A 27,243-nucleotide genomic window follows, 5' to 3' on the forward strand; every position below is an offset into this window, starting at 1 on the left:
CATTCGTAAAGGGATTTCAAAATAACTTGGCATGAGTTTTTCACCATAACAAGATGACGTGCCCTACGCGAGACCCAGACTGCTATCTACAAAGTCAAGGTCACACTTAGAGGCCTAAGGTTATCAGGGTCTGTTTCGTATCCGGTTTATAACTCTGTCATACATAAAGAGATTTTAAAATAACTTGGCATAAATGTTTACCATAATAAGGCAATGTATCATGCGCAAGTCCAAGACTCCTAGCTTAAGGTCAAGCTCACACTTTAAAGTCAAATATTAACAGGTTTTCGGTTCATAACTCTGCCATTCATCTAGGGATTTTGAAAATACTTGGCATAAATGTTCCAATAATAAGCTGACGTATCATGTGCAAGATCCAGACCCCTCACTCAAATCAATTTCACACTTAGATGTGAAAGGTTAACATTGTCTGTTTCTTGTCCGGTCAATAACTCTATCATTGACGAAGGTTTTTTTAAAAAATGAGATGACGTGTCATGCGCAAGACCCACACTCTTAAGTCGAAATACTAGAAATCTAACAGCTTATACATAGAGGACATAAATATTTGTTAGTTTCAGTGTAAGAATAAATTGAAAACACTTTTTTCCTTGAATAACTGTGTTTTCTCCGAGGGAACAATATTTTCGGCCAGCAAACATCTTTCATTGAGCGGACAAATATCAACACTAACACTTTATTTCACAAGTGATACTGCCATAAGCTAGTTAAATAATTCTAAGAGATTTGATATAATATGTTCTTTTAACATTTTAATATTGCTGGGTTTATATTTCAGATGGTTTTTGTAAGTTCTTTGGTATACTTTATCGAAGCATACTTCCAAAAGATAAAAGATTAAAAATACCAAATTATTTATCATTCATATTCCTTCACATTCAAATATAAAAATTGTATTCAGACAGTTTGGAACGTTTGGTTTATATGGTGACAATCTATTGTTATATTTCAATACTCCACTTAAAACGTAGTTATATTCCGCAACTTGTTTTGACTTTTCGCCATTGTTATTTTGATACCTATCCCTGTCAAATGACAGGTTTTATTGTGACAACAATTGTGATTTATTGCCTTTTAGTCAAACTTCAAAAATAAAAGATCAAATACTGGGGATCTCTAAATACACATCACATAACTGGGTTTGAATTGTGTCTTATAAATATTCTAAATAATATGTTTTAGCAGTAATTATACAATAATTTTGAAACTATTTTTCTGAGTGTATTTAGATTTTAAAATTACATATAAAACCATAATTATTATACTTCTCTGAATCATATACGAATGAAATTCATTGATGAAAAGTGGGAGGCCTTGGAAAAAAGAATTCGTACCACAGGGTTCAAGTCCGCCGCTGGAGGGCAGCGCTTCTGCCCGGAGTTGGCTTAGGATGCGACTCACTTTTGATAGAAATAGAATTGGACTTCTGTTGAAAGACATTAGGCGTAACTGACAGTGACCTAAAGGATTTGGCTGAAAAGACAAAGACAAGTGTTGATGAACTGAAGCGAAAATACAAACTTAAATCTTTTGATGGGTGCAAAATATTGACGAACAACATAACCAAAGCTGGTGTGCAACTTATCCACATTTTAAAGATGTTTGCAATTATAGAAGCTGCAGTCACAAAAAGTACTTCCTGTCGTTGGCTGTGCAATGGGTTCATCGGCATCATTTACAGTTGAGATCAAATTTAAACCTGATGGTTGAGGATGCTAAAAAACTATTGGACATTCTGGTAGAGGAGACTGGCCGTCAAATAAATCTTATGGGAATTTCTTCAAGTAATCACACACTTTAATACTGAACAGAGATTCTGCTTAAAGTGTATGGCAAAAAAAAAAAAACTTTTAAAAGAAGAGGTGAACCACATCGAAAAAGAAAATGATTACAACTGTTGAGTCTTTATATGAATTGTGACTTTCCATATCACAGTTAACAGAAATTATTTGTAAATATTACGTTTGCTGTGCGTTTAGCATATACATACTGGTGCAATATATATATATATATATATAGAGAGAGAGAGAGAGAGAGAGAGAGAGAGAGAGAGAGAGAGAGAGAATATATGTTCAAACAATGTCAAAAGTTTAATTATAAACCCGTGCGCTTTCGGCTTTTTAAAAAAGCCTTTTTCAAGGGTAGCATTAATCAAAACAACACAGCAACGGCGTAAATACCGCCTGTATAGTTCGATATATAAGTGCTCAGTGTATATATATATATATATATATATATATATATATATATATATATATATATATATATTGATATATATATATATATATATATATATATATATATATATATATATATGTATCAAATATATCATGGTGAAGGCACTGGAAACTTCTGAGATGCTCTTGAGCGGAGTGTCTTCCACATAACCAAGAGGCCTGTATTGGTTCCTTTTCAAGAAAGACGGCTTTGCGTGTATCGGTGCTATACACCGGGTACTTTAAAGAACCAGACTGTCTATTCGCAAAGAGCTAGATTAAGTTAGCCGGACTGGCTTGTGTCTAAAAGGATTTCTCTTTGTCTTTTCTGATGGGCTTTATCTCATTCTGTCCCTCTGGTCAGATCGCACTGTGCTGTACTAGCAGAGGATTTCTCGCCCTGTGTGACTGCGATTCCTATATGTAAAGCGCCTTTAAACGTGTTTATATATAAAATATATATATAATAAAAAATCAGGTGTAATAATAATAATAATGATAACAATAAAAGGGAATCGATCTTACCAATTTTGTCGTGGAGCTTTCGATCCCTCTACGGTAACATGTGGTATATACTCAATGAGATATAGTACGGAATTTAAATAATGTGGTCTTCCGTCACGTGCACAGAGCATCTGACTTAGGATTTTTCAAAGAAATACTTGATGCACTCGGTATATGTCAAACAAGAAGTGTACGTGATTTGTTACACATATTGTTTAGATTACAATAGGGATTAGCAACAATGTGTCATGCCATTGTATTATATACTTTGTACCGTACAATTATTTATGGAATGACGGTAACAAACTTTGAACATTTTATGAAGTTTCAAGTTCAAATTCAATACTCAGTTCATGCAGTATAAGACAGTATGAGTTATAACATATATACATATTGAAATATATAACTAACGTGTCTCTTTTTGTACACAGGAGACCGATACGTTTATAATTGTAGTCACCATACATTCATAAACTACAATGTATATTATTTCTGCTTAGAAATATCAAATCAAAATGGCCGCCATGATTATAGGTGGCGTTTCTAACAGAGACGAATTAATACAACCAATTGATGCATTAGAAATCAAACCTTGAATAATACAAATAGCTCATAAATATTACCTGTTATCGGCAATTAAATGCAATAACAAAAATCGTCCGTAAAGGATTAAAAGGACCCCTCTTAATTTCAGCCGAACAAAGGCCATTTGTCGATTACTAATACTTCTGGAATAGGAATTTCACTAATATGAGATAAGAACCTTCGCGAATTTATATTTCTGACCCTCCCCTAGCGATTTCATAAATGGCGAAATAATACAGGGTGCGAAATAAAGATCACGCGAATATAAAGTGATTTACAGTAATAATGCTGAAAAATGAATAGGTTACAACATTGTTGCCTTACAAAGACGTCATCGACGTCATTACGTTACGTGTCAGTTACCGCGCAAAAGCTTTTATCTTGAAAGTACGTAATTTAGAGCATTTTTTTATTTGAACTATTTTCAAAATGCCATTATTAAATTTTGTCGAAGTATTTTTACGAGTCTCGCTATTGTTATTGATAAATATTTTGCGGCCTTTATGCGGCTATTCCTGCTACCATTAAAGACGCAAAAATGCTTGGATGCTTTCAAAAGATCATTAAAACAAACTTTTTCTTTAAGGTCTATCAAAACTAAATTTGCACTGGAAAACAAATTATATATGGCTAAATACCTTTTATAGCTGATATATGTTTGTGTTGTATTGTGTGTCCATATCATTCTGTGATATGTAGTTTGTACAGCGCTTATGAACGTTTATTTTATGGATGAAAAGAGCGCTATAAAAATCTGGTAAATAATAATAATGATAATGTTGTTATATTGAAATGTTATTTCGGACTGTAAGAAAATGGATGATGGCAAGCCTAACTGATGTTATTGTGAATATGTTTGGGTGAAAATTTACTTATTATGGCCATTTTCGATTGCAAATTGGCAGCTTGATTTGTTATAACTGTTTTTCTGTTTCCATTGATAGTTTGATACTTAGATACTAAAACTATGCTCTGAAATTATTCAAATTTCAGGAGAAAAAAGTGATTTCTGGAATTGAATTGATGTAACCATGGAAACGAATCCAATGACTCATGATATTTGAATGTAAAATTCAAAGGTGTTGACACTGGTCTATTTAAGGATCACAGCTGCAATTTGAACACTATCCATGAGAATAATAATACCAAGCACAGCGTTTTTTAATTAAAATGTCCCAAGTAGGGTACTACTGTAAGTCTTTCAAGCTTTGTTATTTAAATTAATTCAGATAACACGGACATTTTACATACTTTACGAATAAAATGTTTTGAAGAAAAATAATTTTGCTTGAGCTGTTTAATATGGATTTTGACATATATTCTATAGTAATCGGTGCACGGAACAGATGCGCGCTGAAAAGATAAACCATTTATTACCATTTAAATGACATCAAATATCAGAAGGCACATATTGAATAGAGGATATTTAGTAGTTTTGTTACCCAAAACTATAATAATTTATTCTGACTTTTAACTATTTAGTAAATTATCGCAAGAAAATTCGAAAGCAAACTTCTTCCCCCGTTGCGCACCTCGTTTATGTTAGCTGAAATATCATAGTTTTCATGAAAATTCTGACTTTGCAAACAAATTAAACTTAAAAATCACTATTCTATCGTATGTATTTCCTATTACTTTACCCAAATAAAGAATATTTCAACAGTTGTTGAAGTTCTCCAAACCTGCTAAAATTCAACCTACTTCAACTTATTGAAGTTTCATTCTTAAAAAAATGCAAACTTGCATGCATATCCATATTTTCTGCCTGTACATCTTGTTTAATTTTGCACTTTTCATGCGTCAAAAATTATAATCTCTACGCTTTTTTATTTGATATTTTTCGAAATAACGATAAAAAACAGTATTTAATATGTAAGATATTTCAAAACATGTCTGTTGCAATGGTTACATAAAACGCTATGATAGAATACCACGTAAAGTGGTAATCAGCTAATAATATTACTCTAATATTCCATGTTTGTCATTAACAGAATGGCAGTGAAGTCGTCAAAAATCTTCGTTATCATACATGTTTGTTTGAAACTGAGAGAAAAATACGTCACCATTGAAACACGAAGCCCGCGACATACATTTAAAGCTTAGACTAACGCGCATACTATAACCTTATTACTGACACCGACTTCTACGGATAACAGCGAATCCAAAATACATTGAAAAAATCCATCTTTATTTTCCTTCTTTTTCAATATCAATAATTTGTAGGGTCATGTATTTCCAACCTGAATAAAAATTGTACTTGAAGGGACGGAGTTTAAACGAACTGCGATCCGTCTACTTATCGTGTTTTCGCTCCGAGGCCCCGCCATTTCAATTTGTTAATTTTCGGCGGGTTCGCGCGGCAAAAATTCGCTATTTAGCAGGGACGCGGAGCAAAACCACAATAATTAGCTGGGTCGCGAGGTGAAATTTAGTAAATGAAATAACCGGGCGCGGTGCAAAATCTCGATGTTTAAATCTCTGAGGCCGATATAGTAACATACCTGCTGCAGCAAGATAAGAATTACCACCTGACGCCGAAGAACATTATTTGATCTTATCATAACCACATTCGCGTGCAGTCAATTAAAATCTTGCAAGAAAACATTAATATAACTTGGGTGTAAATCAAAGTAAACTTACAAAATTTTCAATTTTTTTATATCAAAGTTCGTCCTAACTTAAATCTAAATAGAATAATACTTCTGCTTCGAAATATTCAAAATTTTAACACACCTTTTACGTTGAGTAAATGTTTGAACATTTCTGATTTTCTTACTTTGTTTTCTCACGTGCATTATTAACAAAGAATATTTACATCAATATTACTTAAAAGTTACATCCGGACTATCGTTGGTTTATTTTGGTGTATGTTTTATCTATAAACCGTGTGTTAAGTACAGAGAAGGGATGGTATTTACATCCATCTTTGAAGAAGTATTAAATTTGAAAACATGCATTTATTGACACACATATTGTTATCTTAAAAAAACATGACTTGTTGTTCTAATTTTATCAGTTGTGTAGTATGCGATGTACGTGTACGAATACCTCAACCATTCATTTCACCGATGTTCAGCTATCTTAGTCAACGGAATTTTATCGTTAGAATCATCATCAAACGGTACCGATATGTCATAATGGTGTTATTTTTTTAGAAAGGTCGCAGGCATAAAATGTTATTGCACTCCTTTGAAAAGAGAAATACATTATGAACAAAACAGCGGAGCTCGTGTTCTTTATTTCTTTTACATGACCGCATAGTTACAAACATTCGTTTTGATAAGGGAAATAATTATTAACACAGTTGATCATTGCAACATCTAAGAAAGAAATTACACTAGCTATTGGCCAGTATGCAAATCGATATTACTTTTGTCAAGATTATCAAAAATTAACAAGTATATGAAGCAATCAGCATGATTGCGATGTCGCGACTATAATCGTCAATCGCCGTCCTGGAGATCCTAATAACGGGAGTATAGCTGGTTATCGACGCTACAGCGGTAGAGTATATAAGCCCTTTTCGCATTTTGGCCCCAGGGTGTTAAGGACTAAATCTTGCCCTGCGACTCCGCTTAGCTTATCATCGTGTTTTCGACAGCCGCCCCCGCCATTCTAACATGTTTATTCTCGTGCTTCACCCGGCGGGGTCGCGGGGCGAAAACGCGAAATGGCAGAAAGCATCCACCACAGGAAACATTATTGTTGGAGTCTTTTTTGTGAAGATGTTTTATTGTATGTAATCTTTAATACATGAAATGGTTATTATGTTATGTTGAGAAAACGGAACATGACAATTATATTTGACATTTGAGCTCCATTTATAATCTTGACTTTGAACTTTGAAACGGATAGATAAGCTTATGGTCGATTTTAAAGCTTGTAGGTTTATATTTCGACATTTTCGAATATATGCGATGACTTATAGTTTAGTAATTAGGTAGGTGACAGACAGGTAGAATTGAGCAGGCTGCTAGGGGTCAATGGCAAATATTACTTGTTTGGACAATTATCATTTGAAGGATTTACATTAACATTAACGTACAGGATTTGAAAGGTAAAAGAGGACTTCTTTTGAAATACTAAGTTCAGATTAGACTATGTGTGAAACCTTTTAAATTGATATTAGTGGATTTAATTCGTCCAGGACAGTATTTTTGGCTGTTCTTGCATATTAGAATCGGGCTTAACGGCTAGTTAATATTTTCAAGGTTACCCCCCCCCCCCCCCCCCCCCGTATTTAAATTGTTACTTTTGCAGAGACATGTGTTATTGTTAATATTTGCTGTTTTTTCTGTAAGATTTTTTAAATAACCAGCAACTTCTACGGTACCCTTAGACGTAACAATACGCACACACACACACACACACACACACACACACACACACACACACACACACACATTCGTTATTGTCTCAGAAATGTTTCCGCTATTGGAGATGGTCTTTACTTTCCTTTTCTTTTCTCACCTAATGGCACTTTCTATTCCCTGCTTACCAACAAATGAAATTCACGATGGTAGTTAGGTTTATCTGAATTATATGTATGTACATATATTCGAATAATCGGCTTGTTTAATGGAAGCTTAAATACTGTGCATATTAACAGTTTGGCACAAACACAATAATATATTCCGTTGTTTTAATATTATGTGCACCCTAACACAATTATAAATGTATTCTTAAAACAGCATTTGTAAGTAACTTTTAAAATGACATAGAATTAACATGGAAAACAGTTTTAGGCACTAAATGAAGTCAAAGGGTATAGAATATTTATATTAAATTGAAGCAACTGTTTCCATGTTAATGACAAGGATATTATTTACATAGCAAAAACTCACGACGCTGTAAAAAGTTACGACAGATATTGACAGACAACATTATCATGTTTGTATTAGTAATACCAAATAATCATGTTTAGACATATTTGTATTACTATCAATGCTTACAACTTTGTTAAACAGTATTTCTCTGAGATCACTTTATCAGCTACAGTCTACTAATACGTTCTTCTCATCCTCAACATTGTCACAGAACAAGCCTTCGTATCGACCATTTTCTATCCTCAACGGAGCAACACCACTGTGGGATTTACTGAGGCGGCTCTATGTCGCGGTGGCGTTATCACTTTATAATACATTTCCGCATTATATTTTGTTTTCAAAAGACAATACGTGCGTAATTTATTACTGCCATTTTCAGAAGGTCCTGTGACACTATTGATGGATTGAAGCCACTCCCTACAATAGTTCAACGGAATTACAGATTCTATCTTATTCACATTCACAAACGTATCTTTAGGTATCTAATCATCAATATCACAATTCTGACACGAAATAGTATCGCGTACTTTACCCGAATGTAGGAGGCATAAGCCGTTCGTTTATCGATGAAGTTTCATTTCTTTGCATGGGTCTTATAATTTACTGTTAATTTTTTCCCCTTTGAACAACAACTATATTTATTTGTAATATATCATATGTTTGGCACTTGCTGAAAATCGATTTCACAAAAGTCAAACTACCGATACATACGTATGTACTTTTGAAAAACATCTTTGTATGTTCAGTTATTTACACGACCGAAATAGTATAAAGAGTTACATTATTTGTAAATAGTGACATCTGTATAATATAGTTAAATGTATATTTCTAGTCCAGCATGGCAGCAAAAAACTCAGAGGCTCAAGATGAGGAAATCACGCAGCAATATGAGGACAGCACGTGGCAAAATGAGGACAGCACGCAGCAAAATGAGGACACCAAGCTGACTATCGAGTCGATGTCTGAGATAGAAAGGAAACAGCACGAGAAGATGTCCAATAAAGATCGACATAAACCATCAACGTTTGCCGTTGTGATAAAGTGGTTGTTTACTATAATATTTGGGATTCTTCTTCTAGCCTGTCTAACCGTGAGCAAAACATCGATCCTAGCTTTATCCGAAGCAATGGGAAACCACCCAGATTTGGATATCAGTTCAAGATGCAGATTGTTTGTCAAGTTACAAATACTAACGCTTGTTCCTAACATTATTAATCTTCTAAAAAGTCTGTGGGCCGGAGCGTTCAGAAAGGACTTCCCGATGCCGTCTGGCAAAACTATTCTTTGCGTAAGATGTCTGTTTTCATTTTTGTAGAAGGAATGCTGATTAGAGTAATATTTAATTAAGTTGCTATAATGTTTTTGAAACGATAGTCCTATATGCGGTTATTCTTTATACCAGTACGGTGGTTCAAGTATGAATTGAAAGTAAGCACTATAGCGTAATTCGATCATAGTTTGTTCTCTTCCCTTAGTAAATTATCCACCGTTACATAATTAAATAAAAAATAATTTAAATAAAACTATTGAAAACTTGTGCTTCAAATAAAACATGGCTTGATAGGTAGGTGTATTTGCAAATATATGGAAATAAACAAGAAGCTTTTTCTTGAATTTGAATTAAATGAGAGATTATTGAAATAGTGGAAACTTCACAGGTCACTCAACACGACAAAAATAAAAATTTTGCAGGCTCGGTTTTATTGAGCCTGTTCATGGACGGTAGTGAAAATGCATGCTACCGTCCACGCCCTCTAGCCAAGGGTTGAACAGAACTCAATATGTACACATGCTAAAAGTACAAAAAAACAGATAATTTCAAACGGCGGTGCACATGGAACCGTCAATGATACACGTGTTGTGGCGTATAATTCCATGAAAAGCGGCGTTTGGTCCAAAGATAAGGTAATGGGTTTGCCCGAAACGAGAAAACAATGGGCAGAACTAAACAAACTGGAATTTAGAGAGGGGATCTAGGGATATGGAGCCTGCATATCACAGGAACTGTCAAACGACAGAGTTATAAAGCAGGCACCATATCCAAGGGGTGATTATACAATATCCAAGGCTGAGAAAGTGGGAGTATTGGAACCACAAGGGCCGAAATAATCATGCTGAGAAACTAAACAGTACCAATAACACTACATAAAAGTCGTGCTGAACGATCTGACCCATGGTGGTTTTAGTTCATAAGTGATCTGTTTTCAGTCTAAACTCTTCTATCGTTGTCGAAGATCATGATTGTATCAACGAAATGCCAATTGAACACAATCATTTTGGGATGTCTGATATTTTGAAAAAGCAGAATAAGAAGCAGAAATATATGTTCATTTTTTATATTTTTGGTTGGATTTAACATCGCACCGACACAGGATAGGTCATATGACAACTTTCCCGCTTTAATGGTGGAGGAAGACCCAGGGTGACCCTCTGTGCATTATTTCATCACGATCGGGCACCTGGGTAGAACCACCGACCTTCCGTAAGCCAGCTGGATGACTTCCTCACATGAAGAATTCAACACCCCGAGTGAGGCTCGAACCCACATCGGTGAGGGGCAAGTGATTTGAAGTCAGCGACCTTAACCACTCGGCCACGGACCCTCTGTGCATTATTTCATCACGACCGGGCACCTGGGTAGAACCCACCGACCTTCCGTAAGTCAGCTTGATGACTTCCTCACATGAAGAATTCAACACCCCGAGTGAGACTCGAACCCACACCGATGAGGGGCAAGTGATTTGAAGTCAGCGACCTTAACCACTCGGCCACGGAGGCCCCAAATGTTTTGTTTATGATTTATGTATAAATATATATAAGTAATACATGAACATGTAATTATTGACAAATTATTTCAAGTTATGTCTAACAGAATGATGTTCGCCTAAAATAGTCAAATAAGTTTTAAGATAAAAACGATAACCACAAAATAATCTGTTGTTTACTGTTTGAAAGTAAAATCGGGTCATTGTAACAATAGCTCGATCTGGGATGCTGTAGTCGATTTTTGCCAGATGTAATCTAACGAGGCTGGCAAGCGCCGAGTGTGATCGGACCTTGCAAACTCCCTTTTATCATATACCTTTTATATGTTGTTTTGTTATTGAACGTAATCTCCAATGTTTATCGATACTGAAATGGAACTAAGCGAAATTTCTATGTGCGCTATTTGAAGAACTGTGTCATGTCATGCACATTAATGAAAGTAGTTCAGCAGCATACAATGCGGAATGTGCAATACGGAATTCAAATGGTACAATAAGGTACCTTTTTCTGCCTGTTCATATCTAATTGTGCAATACAAGCCATTTTTACAGAATTTATATAGGAATATAATAAAAATGTATATTTTGTACATACTTTAAAATAAACATTTTGACTGACTAATGAAGATTTCTCGGGAATTTTCTGTTATTAGCTACATGTAAACAAAATATTTTAACCATGCGTAATTCAAATAAATGGTTATATTATTTCAGGCAATACCAATTTCGCTCCTCGAATCTGTTGGAATGTGTATTTTCATATTCAACATTCCGAGTATCATCATGACAAATCATAATGTTTTATTGATGAACTGTGTGTTCATCGTTCCTTTGTGTGACAACATCATTCGAAGTTGTAGAAAACGAACCGAAACAAACGAATTCAGATGGACGGTGACTTTTGTCATCGCTCTTCTATTAGAAGCTATTGGTGTAGGTTTCTCTATATATCTCGTGTCACGTGATTCTAAAACAGGCCGCAAGATATGGATGCCAATAGTTGGAATCTTTGCTCTGTCTTTTGCATGGACACCATCCGTTCATAGATATCTACTTGGATCGGAAATAACACAATCAGAACCTCCATATGTTAATAAGGTATGTTAAACTTAAATTTGTACATCTTTTGATAAGTCTATACAGTGCAGCTATGCATTATGAAATTAAATTGTTAAGTGGAAGAACAAGGTAGCGGTTTATTGACACAAAGGAGCCGCTGATGCATCATAACAACTTTAAAAGAACAAAAATGTGGCCTCTTAATACAAGTGGTCTCCGAAGATAATGGTCTCTTGATCTAGTTTAACGGAAATTGTTCTCACCAACTTATGGACTTATCTTAAAACCAACAATGTTATCGCTCTAAGACAATGACGTTGTTTGCGATTTATTTTGAAATAGTACGGGGTATATTGAAAGTTTAGCATAGCTGTACATTTGCATATTGTTGAAGAATTTGTTACACAATAAGTTTCAAGAGTAACAATGTTTTGTACGATATGTGCTGTTTATGAAAAGTTATTTCAGTACAATGGAGATGACCTACTTCTAACATTTATATACATTTTGTGAGTAATTAAAAAGACAAACCGATTATATTTCCCATCATTATTGTACCTACTATAAAAGAACAAGTAGTGTGCAATTCAATAAAAGCACGGCAAAAACAAAAGTGAAAAAAAAATCTTCTTTTTTTCGGATGTCATGTTCGAAAGGAAATAATCAATGAGGAATATGCACGTGCGTTTCGGGGGTAATTAAAGTAGAGACATAGTATAGACTGGAATTCAACTTTTATGCTACGCTACAAAAAGGATGTTTAAAGGAAAAAACGTAATGTGGTCTTCCATTCATAAATACCCAAAGCTAATAAAAAGTAGTTGTATGCAAATATATATATCTTACTACACCTGATATATCAAATCGTAGCCTGTGAATTTTGTTTGCCTATAGGTTCTAAATAACACCACCACAGGTCAAATAATCCTTACCAATTTAATGGTGGAGGAAGACCACAGATGCCCTTACCTTTATTTCAGCCACATGAAGGCAACACAAACTGGATATTTCTGACATCAAATATATTGTCATCTCGAATATGTACCTCACAATATGCCAATTATCGCAAAGTCTATAGATTATCAAAAGAGGAATTTGTGCTATTAAGATAAATTCCTACCGTTGTAAAATTATTTGATTTTGTCAACATACCTTTCGGACAGATGTTTTAGATATATATTGGATGTGTATGTTTTAAAATCTTTACTGATATTATTAATATCTTTCCTTATTTGAATGCTAATCCGGACATACAGAAAGACGGTTACAGTCACGCCAATCAGAATAATTCAAGGAATGATAAGTGGAAACTTGGCCTCCTCAATCCAAATGGGATCAACAAAGAAAGAGTAACATGGAAATTAACAATAATCATGTCGGCCTTGAAAATAGTTTCAACGTTTGGCACGTCAATGTTGATTTTTAATGTTGAGTATATCTCTCCGTTCCCGGTTAATAGCAATGGTAAGAAGATTATTATACTTTTGGCATAAAAATAAAATTATAAAATGATAACAATACAAGTCTTAGCTGAAAAAATATTATTAGGTTTTAGAATAAAAGAGGTTGAAGCGTTAAGCAACGATGGCCTATAAACTATTGTGTATATAATTCTTTTACAGTCTAACTGCGTTCGCTCGAATTTGATTTGTCTTGTAGTTTGAACAGGCCAAGGTTCCATTGTTGTCATATTCAATTTGCTCGCACTTACTAGAGTAATGCTTATCACCTTTAAGATTAATTTATGTATAATGATTAAGTATAAAGTAAAACACTGCAACAATTTCTAATGTTTATTATATAATGCTAATCAATGCATCTACAATTGAATTCACAATAATAAACATTTCTGCTAAACATATAGACATAGTACATAAATGACATTAATTTACGACATCATCATCATCTGTTATCGCTTCACTTTACAAGAGTATACTTGCAATTTGATATACCATATACTTAATGTACCACATCTTAACGAACAAAAACAGCACGAGCTGGTCTACAGACGAACAAGTTGATGTAATAAATATAGATTAATTCTGAAATGTATAAGAAACATTTGTTTTTGGAACGCACGTGTCTACTTAGAGGTTTTTCAGTCACATTTCTCTTTATAATGTTATATTTTCATTTTATATTATAGATATTTTAAAGTATTATCCTATTTAGAAAAAATGAATTACGTCACGCATCCGATATGAAATTCAGGCGTCAGTGTATGGAAAAATATTGACGTTTCCAGTACCATTGTAACTTAACGGGGAACTAAAACGAGTATGTAATGATAGTTTATATAAGAATTACTAGGGTTAAACTAGTACAGAATAAAAACAACATTATTTAAATCTATAATAGTTTGTTTTATTTTGCAGTACAATAACTAGTTCTTGTTTAGAACACGATCAAGTAATCAATGATCAACTTGTATATGTGTTTCGATTATGAATGTTAATTGTACAAGGTGCTATGGTTTTGGCGCTTTTTAAATGAAGCCGAATTTTCTTATTTAATATTTCACAGTTTTAAAAAGTTTTGCAAATTGGGGGTCGTATAATTATAGATAACGTGGTCGTTAATTGGCACATGATCACTCACTAATATTCCGCGGCGTTGATTGCTAATTCGGTTACCACGGTAGCGCTGTATGACACGTGTTGGTTTCACATGTTAGGACAGAAGTACTAGTAGATCTATTCCTGTGGAAATTATGATTTGACCAAATCACGAAATATCGTGCCGACGAAATTAAATGATTTTACAGTATTTCTTACTACCAAAATTAAAATATATATACATTGAAATGTTATGCTACATATCAGAAAATAATGTGTTTTGAATGCAATAATCTCTGACACTGCTCCCATGAAATTTGCTGTTGAGCAATTAGGCGTATGTAGACACTTTTAACGAAGAATATTAAAACATAGAAGTTCCCAACTAAATGTTCTAGATTTACTAAGCCAAAAATATAACTCCCTCAACTCTAAATAACCCATTATGTTTTTCATCAACAAATTGTACTACATTTTTGACTATTTCACATTTGGCCTACTTCACATGTAACACTGAGTAAAAAACTTCCTAATTAGTGCAAACATTCCTGTTGTCGAAGTTGTTTTACTCGGCTTTAATGACATATACTTATACTTTAGGCAAAATTATATGACTAATCCTAGCTTTGGCACACGGATTTTTTAAGTAATTTCGTATCCGTTCAATCACACGCTGCACGATAGCATACAAAGAGTACAATACATGAAACCGAAGGGACACGGACAAAGTACTGGATGCACATAATATACGCAACATGAAACAACTACAGCTTTCCAAATGCTGTAAAACAATTTGAATGCATTCGTCTTATTCTCCAAGGGAATTAATGAACACCTTCTTACGGAAAAGAAGAATCATACATTAAACGATATAAACAGTGCATGTTTAGATCATAATATACTACAACGGCCATTGCTTTACGCAACCACTTTTAAGTAAAATGCTATATTTCTGGCTTCTCTTTTAGATGTAAAAACTGCTTGTTTCCGGAATCTCGACCTACCCTAAAGTTTGACCCGATCCTTAATGTATTAGAACCTTGAGAAGTATTTTTAACACAAAGTTGCAAAACTGCACCATTGTGCTTTAAACATCGTCAGCGATGTTAGAAATCAACTTACTGATGCACTAAAGGAACAGCCCTTTTATTTGTTATCATATCTGACACAAAAATAATTTCCGTAAAGTCTCACAAAATAACAAAACAATTCGACCTACCTACCCTATTTTTGTTTGCATGTTACCCGAAACAAAGAATTTAGGCCTAATTTCTGGATTTGACTAAAATCATTAAAAATTCATAGTCTGTGGAGATAGTACCTACAAGTTTTGAACTAGCGAAAACAATAAAAAATATTGGTTGCGTATATGTAACATTTAAACATTCAAAACCAATCATAATTTGATAATTTCGAAGCATTTCTTTTCAAATTTTCTGAAACTTCTTATTCTATGTAGCTTCTGTTGCAGATTGTCTTACCTTATAGTCATTGATAGATATTGAAACACCAATTTACCTGATATTTGCTTTAAGATATATGGAATCAGAAAATGTCCAACAGAATAATTTCAGATCAGCTATTTAAACTGAAATTTAGTTATAATGTTATTTGTATCATATCACACATCGTATGTAAAACCAAGAAAAAGCTCTTTAATTATTTCTATGGAATCTAACATTACAATAAAATGACTTATCTTTTAAGTTTTTAACCATATACTTACTTCGTTTTTTTCTTTTAACTTGTGTCATAGAGGTGTACATGTAAATGTAGGTTAGGATTATTATATATGTCATCGATTGTTCTCTAGTACTATGTCTATAGTTTGCATTACATTGTACCTTCAAAATTAGTTGTTCCTAAATTACACAAGTACTGTAAAAACTGGACATTTGCTTATATTAAAAAATATTAGCGTTAAACCTCCGAAAACGAATCGAATGTTTTAAATCATCAAGTTCAAATTGAAATGATTATGATTTGAAATAATTAGAAAGTATTCAAAACACTATTATCGACCGGTAATTTGATTCAATGTGTTTATTAATTTCATTTTATGCTTGTTTTCAGTTAGTATTGGCGATTATGATTATTCCAGTGGCTGGACATTTTGGGATGATTCGATGCATCAGGAACTCTACTACTTCGGTGTCCATATCTGCAGTAGTTTGATAAGTAGATGTGTTTCTATTTACATATTCTATTTACTTATCATTATGTCCTCATGCTTGGGAGGCAAATTGTTTTACTTCGGTTTTCAATCTGTCATTCGTTGTTCATATGCAGTAGTTTAATGAGTGGATGTGTTTCTATTTAGTAATACATATAATCATATCCCAATTCTTGGAAGACAAACGTTTTATGTCCGGTTGTACATTTGTCACTCAATGCCTCCTATGTTATATACCCTAGGCAATACTTTGTTTAACGTAACAAGACTAGGCAAAACTTTGTAAAACGTAACCAGACTGGGCAATACTTTGTAAAACGTAACCAGACTAGGCAATACTTTGCAAAACGTAAACAAACTAAGCAAAACTTTGTAAATCGTAAACAGACCAGGCAAAACTTTTTAAAACGTAACCAGACTGAGCCATTCTTTGTAAAACGTAACCAGACTAGGCAATACTTTTTGAAACGTAATGTGAACTTACTAGAAATCTATGAAACTCCTTACTTATAGTGTAAATACATTGGGCCTAAACTTTGAAGTATGTAGTGGTGGGAAACGCACCTATAATTAACCCTTATTTGTCTTACAGTGTGATTTGGACTTAATTTAGTGTCTAAAACAAGTTAAGTCTATTATGTTTAAAACGGGTGTTTCCGCGATAACCGAAATTACAATAAAATTTGTAAAAAGATCCTTTGGAAGTAAAGAATACAACCAATAAGATTTATAGCAGACTCGTTTTGAGGTAATGAGATGTGCAACACCTCTCACGCCCCCTAGTGCCGGCTTAAGCGGAACTCTATCACACATATGCTGAAAGGACTCCATGATCACAAAGGGCCAGAAAAAAAACAACAACACTGAATCCAAGTACGGGAAGACTTTTCCGACATTTTTGTGTGTACAAAACATTAATGTACATGTACCATGAAAAGACATGGGTATTGACTAAATGACCTGTGATCATGGAATAAAGCGTAAACCGTTAAGTTGAAATTCCGTAAGATGTTTTCACATATCTTTAGATATTCAAATGTATAAATACAAGTTAAGTGCAATACATAATTTGTCGCATATTTAGGAAAAGACATATACACGCATTGCACGACGACGTTATACTACTTCCATTACTTTCATGACGCTTCTTCCCTAAATGCCTTCGTTGATTTACTGTAACTATATAATAGTGAAGGGAATTCCTTAATATTCGTAGAATTGAAAAGAAAAATTAGAATTATTTTTTTCATAAATATGTTGTTATCTTAATTTTGGTTTACTGTTTGTCAAGGAACGGTTCACATATTTTATATGCAAAAAAGATAATGCGTGTCTGATATGTTTTTCCTTGTATAGGCTATTATATCGGGTATATAGCTTGCTCGACTTGTATGCAAATTGGAGCATTTGCCTTACCCTTGGTATCAACTATGATTCCGTCATTGGTACTTTTAACAGTACCAGAAACATGCGAAGCATTGCTGTTGAATACTAATAGTAAGTATATTTGAGTGTTACCACCTTTTAATAATACTAGTACATGTATCAGCTTAGACATGAATATAAACAGTTTAAAGCAATGCTTTGGTCTTCCTCTAACCCTGGATTGCATGATGTCAAAACAAGCTTGCTGATGCGTAAAGAACGTTTAGCCTTGATGGAAAATTGTTAAAGCAAAACCACTGGAAATTTCACAATGATAAAGTGGCACACACTGGATATCGTCTCTTGTTTCAAGGATAGCACTTTCCAAATATGTATATAGTAGAAGCTTAAAAATATACACGCGTGAAACTGCTGGCTCGATTTTAAAATAATGGCATATAAATGGTTCTTATGTGACCTTAAACCTAAAAAAAAATGTTCACTTTATTTCGATCCGGAACAAAATGGCCGCAAGAGGTTTCCTACATGTATTTGGGAATATATATTTAGTAATTTTCAGACATTTCCTTGTCAGAAACAGCAGACCCAAATTTATAATAATTGTACATTAATGTTCATTTGGTGACCCTCTCTGAAAATTGTTCATTTTTTCTGAATTGTAAATGATTTGTGTGTAAGTCCAGGAGTGTGGTCATGTTTTCCTATCAGGTATGTTCGAACCTTTAAAGATTCTTGTACATGTATGAAATTGCTTGCCCGGTTTCGAATATTTTCATACGGATGGACCTTGTATGACCTTCTACGAAGATTCGTCAATACATTGCCGTACGACTGGACGGGGTATTGGCAGGGGAGCAGGGGGTGGGGCGTGTTCTTGGCCAGATCAACTGGACTATTTATAGTTTCAGAGACATTTTTCTTATATAACCATATATCAAACCTGTTCAAGAAAGTAAGTGAGTGATCTGTGACCATCATGGTCAACTTATCTTAATTGAGTCATAAATGACAGTCTTCAAAATACCAAAGCTGTATATTTTTTTACCATTAATTTGATGAAACATATGTAAAAACAATGTTAAGGTTTGCAAACAAAATATTTAATGAAACAGTTATTTTCACAAGATAAGTTATGTCAATTACGTCATGTAACCTTTTAGGGACAAACGGTACGCATTATCCTATATGCAGTACCCAGAGCAGCTTAGATGAGCAAGTGGTCCTTATTGTTGCTGGAAGCTGCCTTTTGATAGCACAAGTGATGTTCTCTTTACGTCAAATCTGGGAGAATGGTTCACTGATCAAGCTGAAGGCTGAACAAGTATGTAAATATATACTGTTTAGACGACATATTTCAACCAAAATATATTATGTGATGAGATAAAAGTAAGGAGAAGTTTGTTAAAAACAAATTTTGCAAAATATCTAAAACTGATACATTGGCACACGACGTAATCAAATTTATCTGATTCAAGTCTAGATTCTTTCAGCAACAATAAAAACAACTGTTATTTTTTACAAAATTTAAAGAGCGTTCTTACAAAAGTGTTTTATTTTTATCAGAAGTTTGTTGTAATTCTATTGTTTGGTTAAAATCATTTTAAGGAACGTAGGTCAGGTTAGCAAAAACATGAAAAGTGCGCACCTCAAATGTCAAAGTAAAAAACAACAACATTTTTTCAATAAATTTTCTTAGCAATTTTTGAGGTTTATGAGTCATTCATGAACATACAGCTGTTCTATTTTAAAATGGCCTAGCTATGTATCTCAGAAAAGTGATACTTTGATATAGAATAGATACAATTTGTTCACTGCTGCCCTACCTATATTATGTTCCGCTGATAAGCAAGTGACCTGTAACTATTGCGTCGAAAACAATATTGGTTGTCTCCCTTTGCCTTGATGAAAATGTGGCATTATTGTGAAATATATGAATATCCTCTATATACATGCTAACAAAGCAATAATTATGATATAGTAAATTTATTGTTGAAGATATTGCAGTTAAAAGCGATATAAAATTGTATCCGTCTGAATATCATTCCCTATTCCTTAATTTCATATTGACTGAAAGGAAATTTAAATCATAGAAATATTTATTACTTTTGTTAATCAAATGCCTTTTTCCTTTCTGCTTAGTTGTTTTGGCTGCCAGTTTATACACCAGCATTACTTGAACAATGGCTTATGTTGATAAGAAGGAGCGAGTTTGGTGACAAAGAGTATCACAAGAGAGTGATAAAAACAAATCATGCTAAAGTCATTATTTGCACAACGATGTACAGAGAGGTAACTATAACGAGAAAGTAATGAATGAAAATCAAACTAATTCCAGACATGAAATTTGTTTCACAGTTGATTTATAAGAACACTCGTGCAGAGGTTAGAATAAAGTTATATAAGAAACAATTATTATGTTTGGAAATAGGCACTAAATACTGAAAATCATAACTAGTGTGCACAGTTTGTTCTATTTAAGAAAAAGATGTATAGAAAAAACAGTGTTTTAACGTCATTAATAAACGGAAAGAGGTTATACGTCAGCAGGTTAATTTCGAAAGGGCATGGAGTGAGTTATTCTAGCGGCTCATAACCGATTTTGAGCTATTAGTTTAGGTAAAACACGATTTTGCTATTCATTATTTCGATTCTAATATGCCCTTTACATAATTTTGTTGTCATGATTTTTTTTTCTGGAATGAAATTTCAATCTACTGCCATTAGCGGGTACTGAGATATTAGCTTTCAAACAACAATTTGACCAAATCTGGACACCAACATAAACTACGACGCAGACACGGACGCGAACGGCGACGAATGAGCTTCATACAGTCGTAGAGAAAAGTGAAGGGTCCTAATGTGAAAGGTGATCACTTAACACGCGGTGTGTCCAAAAATGGTCGGGTTATAATTAAACGTTTTAGTTATTTCCCAAATACAGTTGGAAATTTCGTTTTTAATCATAGTTAGGACAAAAGATACATTAATCATACAATGGATATGACAAATTTGATTTAGCATATTAAGGAAAATCAAATCGAAACGGAAGGCCACAAATTATGCCGATACTGGATTTTTCAAAGATCATTAGAATTAGTCCCAAGACAAAGTTTGTGATAACGGAAATCTTGCATGAGTGGGTTGGTAATTTGTATGGATGACGTTCATTGAAGTTTTTGAATGACAACACGCTCTAACACACCTTATTAACTACAAAAATACATATCCTATTCAACGTTTACGTTTCAGGATGCACACGAAATGAAACAACTCCTTGAATCAATACGCAGTGTTGTACAAACCAAAAAGGAGAAACATTTTGAGTCCCATATAATATTTGACGATGCCGTAAAGTGTAATGAGCCGACAGAATATGCCTTACAGCTGTTATATCTTGTAGAAGATGTTTTGGGTAGCTTAATATGTATATGTTTTTTGAAAAAAACTTTCAATATTCAAACGGTGCATTTTCATTACAGTCGTATAAGAAGATGTGTTTCATTTTAAACAAAACAACACTTAACAGAATGATAAATAGATCTGAATATACATTATCTCTTATTGAAATTATATATCTTTATATATATTCTTCTAAGTTTATACATGCTGAAACCTTACTCTTTAAAATATAGATCCCATATGGAATATGTCTGTCACTGTAGATGTAACATTTGTTAAAAAGGAGCTGATTTAGGTCTTAATTCTTTCTAAACTGCCATTACATGCTTCTTAAAACTGGTAAAGTGCTTGTATCTTAATTAAGCATACGTCCGTTCCTACAAAGAAACATATTCGGGTTTTTGATTTTGCTTCTAGGAGTTCGTGTTAACAATGCTGAGTGTACCAAGACTGAGACACCATATGGGAAGTCTCTGAAATGGACTCTCTATAAAGACAACGTAAAAAATGATGAAAATAAAATGGATCTGACCATTCACTTGAAAGACAACACGAAGGTAAGTATCTATGTTACAATCTTGCAATCTTTTACATGTAACTGCAGTGTAAATTTACGAAAACATTTTGTAAATATTACTTCTCGTAGCATTACGTTTTTTTGTCATTTATAAAGGCCGCATGTGGACGTTATATGTATATTTTGATATATAAAACCCTTTCATTTTGGATAGGTAAAAAACAAAAAAAGATGGAGTCAAGTGATGTATATGTCTTATGTATTAGATGTACTTCTAAAGGAGCTAAAAGGTAAACAGCAATATTTTTATTGTGATTAATTCGAAACAATAGCATGAGACAAAATAAAAGAAAACCATATGTCAAATTCAGCTACAAATGTTCGCAATGATGATACAGTAAATATCTAATTAGCATTCTCTGTGTACATGAAGCTTAAAAATTTTAATATAATTGTTCCTCTTTGATAATTGTCCTTCTTTTCTACATGTTATTTCGTAGGCAACAAATAGTATACGTTTTTAGCCCGACTTTTCGAAGAAAATGTAGAGCTATTGCACTCGCCCTAGCGTCGCCGTCGGCGTCGGTGCCGGCGTCGGCGTCGGCGTCGCCGTTGGTTAAAGCTTTTGATAAAGTAAAATATCTCTGTTACTATCAAAGCTATTGAATTGAAACTTAAAATAGTTATTTACTATCAAAGTCTACACCAGGAGAAATAATCCCCATAACTCTGATTTGAATTTTGACAGAATTATGCCCGTTTTTAGCTAAGAATTTTTGGTTAAAGTTTTTGATAAAGTCAAATATCTCTGTTACTATCAAAGCTTTTGACTTGAAACTTAAAATTACTTATCTACCATCAAAGTGTACACCAGGAGAAACAATCCCCATAACACTTGATTGAATTTTGACAGAATTATGCCCCTTTTTAACTTATAAATTTTGTTAAATTTTTTGATAAAGTCAAATATCTCTGTTTCTATTAAAGCTTTTGACTTGAAACACAAAAAAGTTATTTACTATCAAAATCTATACCAGGAGACACAATTCTTATAACTCTGGTTTAAATTTGGACAGAATTATGCCCCTTTATAACTTAGAATTTTTAGTTAAAGTTTTTTATAATGTCAAATATCTCTGTTACTATCAAAGCTTTTGACTTGAAACTTAAAATACTTATTTACCATCAAAGTGTACACCAGGAGAAACAATCCCCATAACTCTGATTGAATTTTGACAGAATTATGCCCCTTTTAACTTAGATTTTTTTGTTAAATTTTTTGATAAAATCAATTATCTCTGTTACTATCAAAGCTTTTGACTTGAAACTCAAAATATTTATTTACTATCAAAGTCTACACCTGGAGACACAATTCTCATAACTATAATTTGAATTTGAACAGAGTTATGCCCCTTTTTAACTTGGATTTTTTTTTTACTGGCAAAGCTCAAATTCAGAGTCAAGCACTGAGAAAAATCACGCGCTGTCTTACGGACAGTTCTTGTTTAACAAGGGACCTCTGTTGCCGAGTGGTTAAGGTCAATGTCTTCTAACAACTTCTGACTAACCTTGCTTGGATGTAAAATTCTTTCTGTAAGGAAGCTACTTGGCTGGATTATTGATGACCGGTAGTTTTTTTGTTCAGCCTGTATATAGTTTGTTGACTATTGATGTAATTTTCAATCAAAATGTCGTGTGTTATCGATATGCAATACTAGTAATTATGAAACTAACTTTGTTATATGCGAAGATTATGAAACTAACTTTGTTATATATGCAATAATTATCACACTGATTTTGTTATATATGCGATGATATGAAACTAACTTTTTTATATGCAATAATAATGAACCTAATTTTGTTATAGCAACTGACGAAGACGTATTCATCCTAACAACGGACGCTGATGTAAAGTTTACACCGGATTCCATCGCATACCTTCTTGATTTGATGGCACGTGACGACACAGTTGGTGCAGTTTGTGCAAGGACCTATCCTCTAGGGCATGGTCCAATCGTTTGGTATCAAGCCTTTGAGTACGCCATTGGTCATTGGTTTCAAAAGGTTATTTTATTTTGAGTATAGTTTCATTTCATCAAAAGAAAGATAAAAGCGTGTATGTCTGTTAGCTGTCCGTGTATTTACATGTTTATTGAGTACAGTGTATAAGAATGTTTTCTTCTAAACATGTATTAAAACAGTACAGGCAATAGAATTTTAGGTACACTGTTTACCACATTATGATGCGCTTTATCACGGACGGTACCGGAAACACGATTCTCAGAATAATTTGACTATGATTTTAAATATCCAAGGCAAGTACTGCTATATATTATGACCATTATTCAAGCTGAAATTGATATAAAAAGTGCACGTGTGTAGTTTTATGTGTATAATTTGATGTCGAACTTTCGGCAAAATTGGGAAATCAGTGCAAACTTGACTGAACCTGTTTTAGGCTGCTGAACATGTAATTGGCTCGGTTCTTTGTTCGCCTGGATGTTTTAGCGTGTATAGATGTAAAGCATTACGGGAAATTCTACCTGCCTACGCATCAGATGTAGAGCATGCATTTGACTTTCTTACAAAGGATATGGGAGAAGATAGATGGCTTTGTACACTAATGGTATAGACAGCTTATATATATATATATATATATATATATATATAGATATATAGATATATATAGATATATAGATATATATATATATATATATATATAGTAAGAAAAAAGTAAGGTAGTAAGTTAATGTCAACTTTGACTGTCTTTTCATCAGATGTGTTTAATTTTTCCCACCAGACGCGTAGGAATATTATTTGGCGATTCCCGCCCGGCTGTGCGTGCGTCCGTGCATATAACCGTCCGCGATTATCAATGCACATAATTCTAAAAGTCATTCAGCTAGAACCACAAAACCTCACATAACTATTAATTAGTACATGGTCTTTGCTCACATGAATTCACATAATTATTAATTAGTACATTGTCTTTGCTCACATGAAGTATTAGTCCCATGGACTATTAAAGTAAAAGCATAGATTTTATTGTTTTGCTTTGTTTAAAAAGATGAAATTGGTTATAATTCCAAAGCATTTAGCTAGAATCATCAAACATCAAAGAATTATTGATTAAAAAAATTGTTGTATTCTTACTTTTCAAAACATTTTTTTTTAAACCGAAAGCGATAGAGCGTTTTCCATTTTTTATTCGTAGAGATTGTTTTCGCAGTTATGAAAGAAGTATTTCGATGCAAACAGCCACAAAAGTATCTTTCAAGAACCATGATGTTTGCAAACTTTATTTAAATTACCGTTTCTGTTTGACTTAGAAACTGATTTTGTTTTGTTTAGTTTGTTTGCAGTGTATGACCTTCATGTACTAAGTTTTAAATTTGTATGCACAAAATTTGATATTATACGATTCAATTACAACGTTTCCCATTTTTGGTTGCGGGTTGATCCCGCTACCAAAGTTAAAGTGTATTTCTGACAATCACAGCATCTATATTTTATTCCAAATCACATCCAAAGGATGTTCATGTGCTACACAAAGTAGTCCCATTCATGAACAATGCGGATGAATTATCAATGAATAAGCAGTTCTTATTCAACCTGTATTCACTCACATTGACCATTTAGATTATATAAGATCTATCAATGATAAGGTATTCCAGCCCATGGATACATCACATGCGAGGTCAAGCAGAGTTCATCTTAGATATGAGACACATTGAATTTGGGTTTGTTCCTCATTCATGTATATTCATAGACTGGCATTTAAAACAGAAAAAAAAATCTACTAAAAACCCGCAACCATCAGATATTTCAAGGCTTTGCTTAGGGTATTGGTATATACCAATAGCGGAAATGAGGAATAAAAATGGGTATACAAACTCAATTAATGTAAACGTGGTACTAAGATACCAATTCTCTGTAAACTCATGGTCTCAGAATTACTTCATATTTGCACCCTTTTTAGTATTCAAGCCATATATGAAGAATCAAGGGTGAAAATATATGAATCAGTTCTGGTTACCATGGAAACGGGAACGGGAACATTATACTTTTTGCGAAAAATGGCAATTTCTGAGAGTCAAATTTTACTAAAATATTGCAATTTTCTTTACACATAGTGGTCTCTATGTCTGTAATAGAGCACTAATTTTCCTTTTTGCCTGAAATACATACCTGAAGTAATTATTGAAAACAAATATTGTCTTTCAATATTTTCACAGTTTAAGAAGAAACAATTTTATAAATACCACCTTTTAAGATTTTACATTATCTTTAAAAATTGGTCTGCATGTATATTTTTCAACTTCTAATAGGAAAAAATGTGCACGCATCTGAATATAATACTTGTATGGATTCAGCACAGCTATGATACCCATTTTAATTTAAGGAGGAATTTTAGTGGGTCATTCATATTTGAGCTTTTTACAGAAATTTGAAAATTGACAAATAATTAGTTTTCAGCAAACTCATTTATGCCTAAATTACAGAATAACCTGAAATAATATTACATTGCCAGATACAGAATTGTAGCAAAACATAAGTATTTCATGTAAAATTATTTTACAAAGTTATACTGTCTAACACTTTGTCTAGAAATTAAAAAGAATGTTCCGTTACCATGGCAACGTACTTGAAAACTATAATTCAGACCTTTTTAAAGCACTTTCTGTATCAATTTTGTATTCTATGAAACGAGAAAAAGTTCATGTGCAAACTGTCAATGCATCTAACGCACCTGAAGCACATTCTGGGCAGAATTAAGAAGGATACAACCATAATCACGATCTATGAAACTTATAGCATTGTCACAAGGTCAATTCTCTACTACATTATATGCACTTTTTTTTCTTTTGGGTAAACTAATTTTGAGTTTCAAAGCAGTTGGAAATACTCATAACCAACTGACACTGGTCTTTAAAGTAGTGTATGGTTACTAATCATGACTGTCCAATTTTTTTCAAGTTGCCATGGTTACGACATTATTTTTGCATTAAAATCAAGGATCATCCTACGTCAAAATTTTAGGGAGAAATGACTTCTCCCTCCACAGGATTTAGAGAGAAATCGAGGAATTTAAGGAGAAGAATCGGCATAAAAAATATCTATGTGTGTTTGTGTAAAAACAGTGTCCTTTCACCTTTGGAAATCATTTTGTTACCAGGGAAACAAATAGTAGTAAAAGCAAAATCATGTCTACTTCGCCATTTGATTTAATATATACA

At 33.3% G+C, this 27,243-nt stretch overlaps 1 protein-coding gene across 1 annotated transcript in view; it reads left to right on the plus strand.

The window, feature by feature from the left end:
• LOC123531045 (chitin synthase chs-2-like) overlaps window positions 1–27,243 on the plus strand; it is a 58,086-nt gene that overhangs the window by 23,929 nt on the left and 6,914 nt on the right. The window contains exons 2-13 of the mRNA XM_053535077.1: window positions 8,985–9,440; window positions 11,632–12,015; window positions 13,233–13,440; window positions 16,605–16,709; window positions 18,061–18,201; window positions 19,251–19,411; window positions 20,230–20,379; window positions 21,340–21,502; window positions 21,907–22,046; window positions 22,221–22,296; window positions 23,874–24,070; window positions 24,465–24,632. Coding sequence (XP_053391052.1) covers window positions 8,991–9,440; window positions 11,632–12,015; window positions 13,233–13,440; window positions 16,605–16,709; window positions 18,061–18,201; window positions 19,251–19,411; window positions 20,230–20,379; window positions 21,340–21,502; window positions 21,907–22,046; window positions 22,221–22,296; window positions 23,874–24,070; window positions 24,465–24,632 — 2,343 coding nt within the window. The 5' untranslated portion in view covers window positions 8,985–8,990. The remainder of the gene's footprint in view (window positions 1–8,984; window positions 9,441–11,631; window positions 12,016–13,232; window positions 13,441–16,604; window positions 16,710–18,060; window positions 18,202–19,250; window positions 19,412–20,229; window positions 20,380–21,339; window positions 21,503–21,906; window positions 22,047–22,220; window positions 22,297–23,873; window positions 24,071–24,464; window positions 24,633–27,243) is intronic.

The sequence above is a fragment of the Mercenaria mercenaria genome, unplaced genomic scaffold (assembly GCF_021730395.1).
Source record: "Mercenaria mercenaria strain notata unplaced genomic scaffold, MADL_Memer_1 contig_4446, whole genome shotgun sequence".
Lineage (NCBI taxonomy): Eukaryota > Metazoa > Mollusca > Bivalvia > Venerida > Veneridae > Mercenaria > Mercenaria mercenaria.